We start from the raw sequence: 12,998 nt of genomic DNA, 5'->3' as shown, positions 1-12,998 counted from the left end.
GTTCTTATTCAGACAGTGTAGCGTTTGTGATAATTGCCTATTGTTTTAGTAGGGTTTCTAAAATGATGTGTGTTTAATTTGATGTGTTTATTGTACTATGTTTGCATTTTTTTTGTGACAGTCACACTTTTATGCTTGGTCGTTCCATGGGCGGGCTGTGGGTTACCCCACCGGTGTCGTGAGGCTTAAGAAAGGAAGAGTAACCCCTGATGTCCTACTGCAATGAATGGCATGGCAACCTCAGCCTGGACTCCGACCAGGCCACAACCCCAACGCTTCCCACTCCACCCCTCAGAGCCTAGTAATGATGATCCCCATGACCAAGCTCTGGGGGGCGACGTGGGACACGTTGGGAGAGTGGCCTGGTCGGATTCCAGGCTGAGGTTGCCACTCAATTCATTGCCGAAGAACACCAAAGATGTGAGACTTATAGGGGTTACCCTTTTCTTGAACCAGGATGGGCTCCATCCTGTCAGCACTCTAGCAGCAGCTGTGGATGCACTGTCCACATACCCCCTCCCTACTGAGCGGCCCACACACTTTTCCCAGGTCAGTCAGTACCATGAGGCAGTGGTTCTAGTCCCCCTCTGAACGGGTGAGAGGAATCATATTTTAAAGTGGGTTATAAGGGCTTGGGGTTCAGGTGGCAGTTTGGGTCCCCCATGCTCTACTCTGTCTGACTATATATAATTTGCCAGGCATTAGAGTGAGCATGTGGCCTCTGTGGGGCCTTAGTTTGTCCCCTGCATCTCTTCTGGTTGATTATCAATCAAGATTGTGGGAAGGCCTTATGTCCTGGGATGCACATCCTCTGGCTTATGGTTGGCGCTGGCACTGTGATGACAGTTGCTCTCCTTCCTTCCTGTCCTTTCTCCTCTTTGGATGGAGTCCGATTTTGGTTGTGGTGTGACTAGAGAGGCTGGGGTTTGGGCGGTGCCACTGCCCGGTGCTGTAGCTAGGCCGAACATATGCAGTAGAGTCTTGCGTCGGCACCCCATGACAATGACATTATGGTCACAAGGTGGGAGGTGTAAAAGGAGTACAGCCCACTGGCGACCATCTTGCCAGAGGATACCCACACTTAGCAGCACATCAGAGCTAGTTTGATCGGTGTTTTTTATTTGGAGATAGATATTTTTCCAACTTCATATTTGCTTGGTGGATGTTCCCATCTTGAATTACCACTCTATGAACATAAGAGCATTTATGGTAGGTTAAACAGTGGGCAGCAAAAGGCCAAGATGTGCTTGGTAATATTGAATATAATATTTGTAGCATAGGTATATGGTTAAATTAAACAAGTGTGTTTGGAGTGAATTTCGGTACATACATAATTGGGGAGGAGTATTGCTTTACAGTTAAGTCTCCCCTTAATGGAGTTATATTACAGTGATATTATATGCTTAATAAAAACTGACCTCGCCAAGCTGGAGAGCTCACCATGGTCAGTTCTCTAGCTATGCTTGGAACTCTGCTCTCCAATGACCAGACTTGTCCTAACACCACCGCTGCACAGTCATATACTGGGAAGCTCATTGTACTGCTGCTTCTCTTCCCTCCAGCTAGTATGCAGCCAAGAACAGAGGGAATGTAATATAAAAAAAAAAAAAAAAAAAATATTTCTAAATGTTTTTTTATATATCTATACAAAAATGTTTTGCCATTAATTTAGATTTTAAACTAAATGAGTTGTTTTACAAGGTGATCGTTTACAATCACTTACTTTGTTTTAACCTCTTCCCCACGAGCCATAGTAAAATTACGTCGGTGGGGACCTCTCGTCCTTCAGACTGGACGTCATATGACGTCCTGGTTTTCCCGGCCGCTAGGGGGCGCGTGCCAGCCACATTTTGGGACCCGGTGCGCGGCGGCCGCGATGTCCGCAGGGCACCCGCGATTACCCGCAATCACGGCAGGACCACGGATCTGTGTGTGTAAACACACAGATCCATGTCCTGTCAGCGGTGAGGAGACTGATGTGTGTTCCCAGTACGGGGAACAGACATCGATCTCCTCCCCTTGTGAGTCCCCCTAACAGTTAGAACACACTTTAGGGAACATATTTAACCCCTTCAGCGCCCCCTAGTGTTAACCCCTTCTCTGCCAGTCACATTTACACAGTAATCAGTGCATTTTATAGCACTAATCGCTGTGTAAATGTGAATGGCCCCAAAAATGTGTCAAAAGTGTCCGATATGTCCGCCGCAATGTCATGGTGACAATAAAAAAAAAAAAAAAAATTAAAAAATCGCAGCCATTACTAGTAAAAAAAATAAAGCCATAATTCTATTTCCTATTTTGTAGACGCTATAACTTTTGCGCAAATCGATCAAATACGCTTATTGCATTTTTTTTTTTACCAAAAATATGTAGAAAACGGTTCGGTCTAAACTGAGGAAAAAAAAAAAAAAATATGTATTAAATCAAAAAAAAAAATTTTTTCTCAAAATTGTCGCTCTTTTGTTTATAGCGCAAAAAATAAAAACCGCAGAGGTGATCAAATACCACCAAAAGAAAGCTCTATTTGTGTGGGGGGGGGGGGAGGGGAAGGGTGTCAACTTTGTTTGGGAGCCACGTCACACGACCGCGCAATTGTCATTCAAAGTGCGACAGCGCTGAAAACTAAAAATTGGTCTGGGCAGGAAGGGGGTGAAAATGCCCTGTATGGAAGTGGTTAAAAGAAAGACCACCCCTCCAACACTATTTTGAATAGTTTCTTTTTTTTTCTTCCTCATCTTTTTGTCCTAGAAGATTAAGGGGCAATTTAGAAAGTGACGCGTGACTTGCGCATGAGTATTAGGAAACTGGCAGTGAAGCATGAGGGCTCCACTGCCAGTTTCCCTTAGTTGGAATGGCAGCACCTGCACCCGATCCGATGGACGGATTAGTCTAGGGGGGGGGGGGGGGGTGGGGGGGCGACATTGAGGGCTCCCTGGACAGGTTAGTGTACTTATTAAAAAAGTCAGCAGCTACAGCTGCTATATATTATATATTTATTTATTTATTTGCATATTTTTGCAGCTGGAACACTGCTTTAACTTTCTCTGTTCCTTGTCATCTTAAAGCTGAAGTGTTTGGGTGCCCCCTTGTGTTCATTGGCATTATTCGTTTTTCCAGTATGTGTATATCTGAAAGGCTTTGATTTAGTTGTACATCATGTTTTATTGTCAAGCTTAAAATAAGTCTTTCATAACTTTTGCAGACAAAGAAACCAGGACACAAAATACAATATAAAACAGCTTTTGCACTATAAACTGTTCCTGGATATCACATGACAAGAACCATGGAGAAAATTGTGCTTGTATCATTTACAGCAGGGATATGCTATTAGCGGACCTCCAGCTGTTGCAGAACTACAAGTCCCATGAGGCATAGCAAGACTCCGACAGCCACAAGCATGACATTCAGAGGCAGAGGCATGAAGGGACTTGTAGTTTTGCAGCAGCTGGAGGTCCGCTAATTGCATATCCCTGATATACAGGATGTACATTTACAATTTACTTTTGATGTTGTAATAAAATACATTTTTAAGGTTTGTGGTATATGTTTTTCTAGCACCACTAGCCTCATAAAAAAAAATAAAAAAAAAAAAACACACAACTATCAATAAATGGTGTATCACATGCCGTTCTCTCACTGACATCGAGATTTGTTTTCTGTAAAAACACTGGTTGATCCTGCTGCTCTCCATCTCCCCCCTCCTGTTTCATGTCTCCAATGCAGTTGGGGGATTTTGCAGAGCAGTGTTGGCAGCTCTGCACATGCTCAGTTTTCAGTGAGTTTCTATGCTGAGCATTTCTTCCCCATCACATCTGAGCGGTCCATGTGACTAAAGAGTCACACATGTGGGCATATTCATAGCCCACTCACCCCTCTTTATTAAAACAGATTTTGGGGATTTTTATCAAATTTTTTTTCTATAAAATGCTTTTGGAGAAAAAAAAATAATAATAATTAAGACAGACAATGGAATTACCCACAAAAGTACCCCATTTTGGAAAGAAAAAAACCCAAACATATAAATTGATGAGGCCTAATGAGTCTTTTTAACATTGTATTTTTTTGGGGGTGGACAGAAATTTTTTATTTTTATTTTTTTAAAAACACAAAGTTGTCAATTTAAAAGGATTTTTCTAAACACATAGCATATACATAGCAAAAATTACACCCCAAAATATATTCTGCTACTCATCCTGAGTATGGCGATACCACACACAGAGGGCCAACATCAGACGTTCTAGAAACAAATTACACATTTAGTTTCCCGACTACCCATTACACTTTTGAAGGTCCTTGAGCACCAGGACAGTGGAAACACCCACAAAATTACCCCATTTTTGGAAAGAAAACACCCCAACATATACTATATGGGGCATGGGCTGCAGATAGTTACACAAGTGCTCTGATGGATTGGTGACAGGTGCTCTTTATTTGGGGGGCAAATGGGCACTGTACTTCAAATTTTTAGCCAGGTCTCCGCCTCACAGTGAGGAGAACCCGGAAACGACATTAGACGTTTGTTGAAATTTGTGACCGGCTGTGATTGAACACAGCCGGTCACATGGTAAAGAGCCAATTCCATTGGCTCTTTACCCTGATCAGGGATGGGCTGTGTCCGAGGGACGCGCCTCATCCCCAATTGCCTCACTTCGGGGCCCGCAGCGAGAACCACGTCATACGACATCCACCTGGAGGGAGGAGATCTTCCTGCCAGCGTCATTTGTCTATGGCCCGGGTATGGAAGGGGTCAAATCTCACCAAAAGAAAGCTTGGTCTCAAAAAAAAAAAAAAAAAAAAGTCATATGGGTACAGTGTTGCATGACCGCACACATTTAGTTAAAGTGTGACAGCGCTGAAAGCTGAAAATTGGCCTGGGTAGGAAGGGGGTGAAAGTGCCCGGTATTTAAGTGGTTAAACAGTGTGCGATTAGTATCACTTTCACATCCCACACCTCCAGCCTTGATATTTTGTAATGCTATATATTGGCATGTGGTGTCATTCTGGTCTCCCGCCAACCCTCATCCTTCCCTACATAACCTCTGCTGCAATGGAAGATGTGAGCAGGGCATTGGATGGAGGAGGATTTAATCTTGCATTAGAGACATCAGCACAAGGGACACATGCTACCAACTTATGTCCCTTTTGCCAATTAAAAAAATAAATAATTTTACAGAAATATCTTAAACTAGTACTAATATTATGCACAACTGTAGTACTCTTTATTGGACAGATTTAAGCAGATTAAACAGGATAACTTATATTTAACTGCCTGTTGTCCATTAGGCCATTTATAAATGGCTTGGCCCTCAAGTGATTAAAACAAGCTCATTACTGCAGCTCTGATTTTATTCAGCCAGCAATTGGCTTTCCAGTAAAAGCGATCACATTTTCAGTATTGAAAACAAAGTGCTCACTTGCAGTGATTCCCGGGTTCTCACGGCAAAGCACAGAACCCCAGTAGCTTGCTTTAGGATGCCAAGCAGGGGGAGGTCAGGGAACATTCATTCCCCAATCTCCTCTGCAAATAATGAGCCCGCAAGCAAACATTTTATCACTTCTAGTTTCAATGTATTCCTCCGCTACTGTGGCCGGGAAAGACCCCTTTCACACTTGTATGACTTGTCCCACAATTTGGTACTGCAAAGTCGCATGACAAGTCGGTCCCCATGATTTCCAAGGACAACCATTCATATTAGTACGACTTCAAGTCTTGCTGACTTCAAAAGTAGGTAGTCCCTGCACTACTTTGGTCTGACTTTGATGCGAGTTACACAGGCATTCCCTGAAAACACGGGAAAAATCATGTCAAAATTGCGGCCGTGAAATTGCAGCAAAATCGCGCAACTTTGCAGTAGCGGTAGTGTGAAAGGGGCTTAAAGAACTTGTATCCTGTCTATGCTTGCTAGCCCACAGCAATAAAAGTAAAATGGAATTAAAAAAAGTGAAAAAAATAAAAATACAAATACAAAAAATGTAAAAACCATTTAAAAGCACTCCGTTGCCTTGCTCATGCAGACAAATGAAAGTGTAAGCACAGGGCAAGCACATGTATGTAAACACGAATGCACCATGTGAGTGATATCACCAAGAACGTCAAAGTGAAAGAAATAATCCTAGGGCTAGAATTCACAATTAACGCTAAACTGAGGCCCTGAATACATCTCCCATGGATACTTTTGGGCTCAGTGGTCTTTCACCACGTCACAGGCATGAGCAATTTAAGGCCTAACATGTTCAGGACCCATTTACCTGGTGCAACTCCATCTTTTATAGTTTACCAAAAAAATAGGTATTATCGTGCGTTAGTTTGCACTAAAATTTTGTTTTTGTTTTTTCCCTGAAAATATGCAAGTAATAAACAGTTGTGCATATATGCAACATAAAAATATGCAAATGCCACCCGTTTTATTCTACAGGGCCCACCCGATTTCAGAAATGATAAATTGAGGGTAACTTTCTAGCCAAAATGCAGAGTGTTATAAATTCAAAAGGTTAACTAATGACTACTAAAGTTAGATATAACGGTCACACAAATTGTGCTGCCAATATTTGTTGCTACGTTGATCTACAAAAACTCCAAAATTCTATGGCAGAACTATCCTCTGACGATTAGACATTGTACATGGTATAAAAGAGTGCGCTCTAAAAGCACTTTGATGGTTCCTTCTGCAATACGGCCTTTCCCTCCTTCATGACTGCACACGACTCAATAGCACAGCACAAAAACAGCAGGAACATGAAAACAAATACACAAGAAAGCAATATGGCATACGTGATTATGTGACCTATTCCCCAAGGGCAGCAGTGAAAATATAAGACCTTATGCAGCACTGCAAAATACACAATGCATTTAAGAAGTACTTTTTGTAAAGTGGAGCTGGTCATACACAATTAGATTTTTTTTTTTTCTATGGCCAACCTTCAAGCTGAACAGAAAAATGTAAGATTTCTTCATCCATGCTATACAGCTCAGAAGGAAACTCCCCAGATGAGCTATTGTATGCGGACTGATGACATCTGCCGAACAGTGGCTGCATCCGACTGTACGCAGCCACTGTTCGTCTGCCAATTTTCTAATTGCAAAATGTCAGGAGGGAGGGGGGACCAACAAGTTCACCCAAATTTCCTGACATCCCAACCTAAACATGGAATGGACATGGAAATTGGAATGTAGCAGCTTAGACACAAATCTGATCAATGAATACCAAGAACTTTTGACATCCAGTGGGATATCCTATTTGCTATGTATATTTTTCAGAATTGCCTCACTTTGACACCTTTGTGAACAAAAATATAATTATTTGTACTGTCAAAAGAAATGTAAAAAAAGTACCTCATCTGAATCGTTCCAAAGTCTCACATAGTTCCCCTCAGGGTCTACATCTTCTATAGATACGGGTCCTGAACTGTTGGCATTCCGAACGATCTTATACATGGTACTACTCGATGTGCTCTCACTCTCATCCAATTTCCTCTTCTTTGATCGTGGTAAACGGCTTGAGTGTCTTGAGCTGGTTCGGGAGACTGAGCTCCTCTGTGCAGGACTTGGTGACAGTTTCAGCCTAGATTTTAGGGTAAATATTAAAATGCAGTTTGACCAACTAACTTGCCTTATGACTTTCCAATAATTGTGCACTTTTTTTCTATATATATATATATATATATATATATATATATATATATATATATATATATATATATATATATATATATATATATATATATATATATAAATAAAAATAACACACATACACACTATATATAATATATATATATATATATATATATATATATATATATATATATATATATATATATATACACACACATATACATATATACACACACACACACACACACACACACATACACAAAATTCATTCATACATAGTTGTTATACAGCACAGTGCTTGTGCAATTTGGCCCCCTGTAACACCTAAAATACCTGGCTGATTCTGCCCTCCCCCCTGTAAGCGGACCACGGCATATCATGGCTGCCGTGCTCCGACACCGTGGTCAGCTTATGTGCCTCAGTCATCCGCAGCCCTGCTCCCCTGTCCCTCCCTGTCAGCAAGTGACAGCGCCCACCCTGCCCGATTCCCTTACTGAAGATGCCAGCCTTCACCCGGAGCCGAGGAAAGGGTCGGCTTTGGATGAGGACATCGCAGGCGCCCTGGACAGGTAAGTGTCCTCATTTTAAAAGTCGTCAGCAGCCAGCTATACTACAGCTGCTTTAATTATTTTTTTTCCAGGCGGAACTCCACTTTAAGACAAAGCTGGCACCTAATGCAATGTACACACAATCCGTTCCCCTGCCCACCCCCGACAGGAAAACCGTGTTTTTTTTTCCCCCAGCAGGAAAATGGCCGAAACTTGTCTTGCATACACATGGTCACACAAATCTTGTCTGAAATTCCAAACGTCAAGAACGCGATGACCTAGTACAACACGTACGACTAGCTGAGATCAATGAAGTTCAATAGACAGTTCAGCTCTTCTGCTTGATTCTGAGCATGTGTGGGGTTTTTTTGCGTCGCAATTGCATACAGACGAGCGCGATTCCCGATAGGAATTTTTTCCTGTCATGAAAATTTTGATCCTGCTCTCAATCTTTTCTTGGCAGGAATTCTCACAGAAAAAGTGTGATGGAGCATACACACGGTCGGAATTTCTGACAAAAAGCTCACATCACACTTCTTGTCAGGAAAACTGATCGGGTGTATGAGGCATTAGACATTTTTTCACCACCATAAACATTGCTTTTAAAGTATGCATGCTAATTGAAAACTTTTACAGAGATAGGGATTGTACCTTTTCATCCAATTGCCCTCTGATACAAGAGATTTAGGCCCCTTTCACACCGGGCAGGAGGTGCGGTATAGCGCTGCTATTTTTAGAGGTGCTATACCGTCGGAACTGCACTAGCGGTGCAGTTTTAACCTCCACTGGTGGCTGAAAAAGGCTTAATACCGCCCGAAATGCGGCTTGCAGTATAGTATTATTGCGGGGTCCCATTGTTTTCAATGGGAAGGAGCAGTGGAGGAGCGATAAACACACCGTTCCTCTCACTGCTCCAAAGATGCTGCTGGCAGGACTTTTGGACCAGTCCCGCCAGCGCATCGCCTCAGTGTGAAAGCACTCGGGTTTTCACATTGAGACTGCAGGGTAGGAGTTTTCAGGCGGTATTTAGGCGCCATTTTTAGCTCTAAACCACCTGAAAAACTCTTCAGTGTGAAAGGGGTCTAAGACCAGAAACTTTTTTACATTTAAATACAGAAAAAAAAAAAAAAAAAAAAGAGAAAATATGATAAAATCCCTGCGTTTTGTAGTGTTCGTTCTGTGCCCTTTTGGATATGCTACACTTCCTGTCCTGACACACATGATCAGATGAAATCTCTCAAAAATAAGGGGAAAATCTTCTTGGACCGCGATTACTGAAATGTTTGTCATTCAGGTTCCCATCCCATAATGCCAACTAGATAAACATAAAAAATACAAAAAAGAGCCAGGACAAAAGCAGACAAGGTTCGTGTGAATTGGAGGTAGGTGGTGTTGGAAGGTTAAAGGGGTTGTAAAAAGGCAGAAGGTTCATCATCTTTATTCCATTTATCAAGATAAAAAGCCCAAGGGGGGCAGCTGCCCCCACTAACACTTACCTGAGGTCCCTCTCTGTCCACGAGTGTTTCAACCATTAGAGATTCTCCTTCCTGATTGGCTGAGCCATTGGCACCCGCTGCTGTCAAAGTCAGCTAGCCAGTCAGGAGAAAGAGGGGGCGGGGCAGGTGGCTGTGTCTGAATGAGCGACTCAGCTTGGGTGCCCCCATAGCAAGCTGCTTGCTCTGGGGGGCACTCAACAGGAGGGATGAGCCAGGAGCAGAGAAGAGCAGAATCTGGGCTGCTCTGTGCAAATCCACTGCAACAGAGCAGGCAAGTATAACATTTGTTATTTTTTCCCTTAAACAAATGCTTTTATTGAACAAAAAGAAAAAATACATACAACAGGCTTTGACAAACATTGTGCATATCAGTCAGAATCTCTCAATAAAGGCATAAAACAACATCCTTCATTATTGTATGTATTAATTTGAGACTAAGTTGTTGGTACCATGAACAATTGGTCGCATCCATATAGTGTACATGTTGCACTGCGACACACAATCCCTCCCTGGTGTAGATAAACGGTAGGAGAACCAAGAAGACCCGAAGGCCATATTATGACCAATCCTGATCAAGCGCAGGTTGCAGATTCCCTGAGCCACCTGTCCCATATATAGTTGTTATTTTTAAAGTGAAAACACTGAGCCTTTACAATAACTTTAAGAGCCAGAACACCAATTTGGAATCCAGAGCAACAATTTAATGACCTACCATATGGTACAAAACACCATTTGGAAGTTATCTAGACCCTCTTTATCAAGGTGACAAGTAGAGACATAACACACACACACACACACACACACACACAATTTCCAGAATTGTCACCCTACTAGTCACCACATCAGAACCAATATATACAGGGCACCTTGTGGCAGCGACAAGCAAGTGACCCCCTGTAGCAAGCGTGTGGTCGGTGAAGCCGCTCGTCACAGGACAAGAAAGATAATAGCTTTCACTGTTGTAGTGTCAACTACAGCGATGGTCAGCTTCCACAGTGCTGGTGTTAGATACTGCTATTTGCACTGCTCCAAGCTAGACCAAACGCAAATAAAGATCATACCTGGAGATAAGCCATGGTGCACACTGCACTCCCTTCTAAACCGACCCCCACTTCATAATGGCCTTCTCCAAAAAAAAAAAAAAAAAAAAATTATACACACACACACACACACACACACACACACACACACACACACACACACACACCGTATAGAGCTCCTCACCTTTGTTCTTCTCCTTCCAGCATTTTCCTGTAGGCATTTATTTCCATATCTAATGCAAGCTTCACATCCAACAATTGTTCATATTCTTCCAACTGTTCTTGCAGTTTTTGCCTCATCTCGGACACTTCCCTGTCCTTTTCATTCATCTGCCTCCGATGGGAATCATGTGTATGGTCCAGCATCTGTTGCAGGTCTCTCACTTTGTTTTCCAGTGCAGAGTTCTACCAAAAGTTTATTTCATTAGCACAGTCTCGTCTCCTCTCCTAACTTCACTTGACACGAATAAGCCCCTAAAGTCCGCTCCCCCATGTAAATCCAAGGTTACTGCATCTAAAGCGATTAAGCCCCCTCCCCTCCTTCCCAAATGTTTATTTCCAAGCATAGACCCAAGTTACCAAAACATCACAGATGTAATAGAATAAGTAGCGTGATCAGCACTGGTCCACACATCAACCCTATGTCCTTTTCAAAAATATATATTAGGTAGAAAAGGGCAAATACAGATCATAAAAAGTCACAAATATTGCATACATAAACAACGCGCAAACAGAGCATAAAAGTGCTAGTGCAATGTAATCACTTGCTAAAGTGCCAATGTACTATCTGCTCAAAGAAATGTCCTACAGACAGAGTGGACAGTGTAGTCTCCCAAACCAGAAAATAAAGTTAAATAAATGACAAAGTCCCAAAACCCTCCAAAGGGTGGTGGTCCAGAAACAATATGAATCCACAAACGTGTTCCTCCAACCGCTGTGCAACACCCAGGTATGAATCAGCCACCACTCTCACCAGAAATATGGGCTGGTCAGATTAGGCAATGACGCTTAAATCAACGTGCATGCTGGTTTGTACTCGCCATCTAGGGTTTGATCGGAGACAAATGACTAACAGAACTGAGCTTTATACACTAGTGTCGGGCAGACACTTTACGCGAGTGCAACATGTTTTTAATAAAAGCCTACTTTGATGATCTCAAACAATGAGAGCTTCTATCCTTCTATATTACAGCCTTATGCCGCGTACACACGGTTGGACTTTCCAACGGGAAAAACTCAGACGGAATTTCCGACAGAAAAATAGAGAACCTATTCTCTAAGTCCGTCGGACATTCCGGCAGAAAAAGTCTGATTGGGGCATACACATGACGGAATATCAGATGAAAAGCTCCCATGTGTACGCGGAGAGATGGCACCGATTGGAGCCTAAATCAGGAGGAGAGTGGAGTCAGGGATCTCTGGGACATATTTGGCATATGTGCTAAATTATAATCTGACCAGCCCATATTTCTGGCGGGTTAGAGTTAGTGAGAGTGGTGACGGATTCACACCCAGGTGTTGCACTGTGTATAGCTATGACTAAGCACTATTGAGAGTGTGAAACAAGTCAGTTTATCCTGTACCCTGCTGTGGTTTGTACTTTTGCACAATAAAGGCGTTTTTATTGTAGTGCGGCAGTCCAGACCTCCCCTTTTCTTGTTGCACTGTGGTTGGAGGAACACTCGTGAATTCATATCGTTCCTGGACACCTTTTTATTTTTCTATTTTTGGGAGACGACACTGTCCAGTCTGTCAGACATTGCTTTGAGCAGATAGCACATTGACCAGGTTTATTGACACCGATTACATTGCACTTAATTTTTGCACAAGCACTTTTAATGCTATATGTTTGCACATTGGGTATGCCACATGGGTATGCCGTTCCTTCAGAGCGCATGTCCCGGTGACGTTTACCAGCGGCATCTAAAGTATCTCTTAAACTGTGCACGCTTTTTTCTTTTAAAACAACATGTATGTAATACTTACCTCCGCTGTGCAGTTGGTTTTACAGAGTGGCCCTGATCCTCCTCTTCTGGGGGTCACTCCACGGCGCTAGTGGCTCCTCCCCACATTGAGAAACCGGTCGGAAAAGCGCTATCCTTCGGGACACCCGTGCAGGTGTGCTGCTGTGTCCATAGACACAGACAGCAAGACTCCGCATAGCCACCCAATTCCTGCATCATTGGATTTGATTAACAGCAGCGGGAGCCAATGCCTGCACTGCTATTAATCTATCCAATCGAGAGCCGAGACACCAGCCAGAGAGGGTGAGCGCGTTTCAGGCATGGGAACGAATGGGCTC

General features: G+C 42.7%; 1 protein-coding gene across 4 annotated transcripts in view; it reads right to left on the bottom strand.

Annotated features, from left to right (window-relative positions):
• The window catches only part of LOC120931283 (lamin-L(III)-like), a 44,882-nt gene that overhangs the window by 17,982 nt on the left and 13,902 nt on the right, over positions 1-12,998 (bottom strand). For all 4 annotated transcript variants that reach the window (XR_005747850.1, XM_040342566.1, XM_040342567.1 and 1 more), the window contains exons 6-7: positions 10,881-11,101; positions 7,334-7,562 (exon numbers count right to left, since the gene is read on the bottom strand). Coding sequence is in view for 3 of the 4 variants with exons in the window: in XM_040342566.1 (XP_040198500.1) it covers positions 7,334-7,562; positions 10,881-11,101 (450 nt within the window). In the remaining variant the exon portion in view is untranslated. The remainder of the gene's footprint in view (positions 1-7,333; positions 7,563-10,880; positions 11,102-12,998) is intronic.

Source organism: Rana temporaria, chromosome 3 (genome assembly GCF_905171775.1).
Source record: "Rana temporaria chromosome 3, aRanTem1.1, whole genome shotgun sequence".
Lineage (NCBI taxonomy): Eukaryota > Metazoa > Chordata > Amphibia > Anura > Ranidae > Rana > Rana temporaria.
This window is presented reverse-complemented; position numbering and strand designations above follow the sequence as displayed.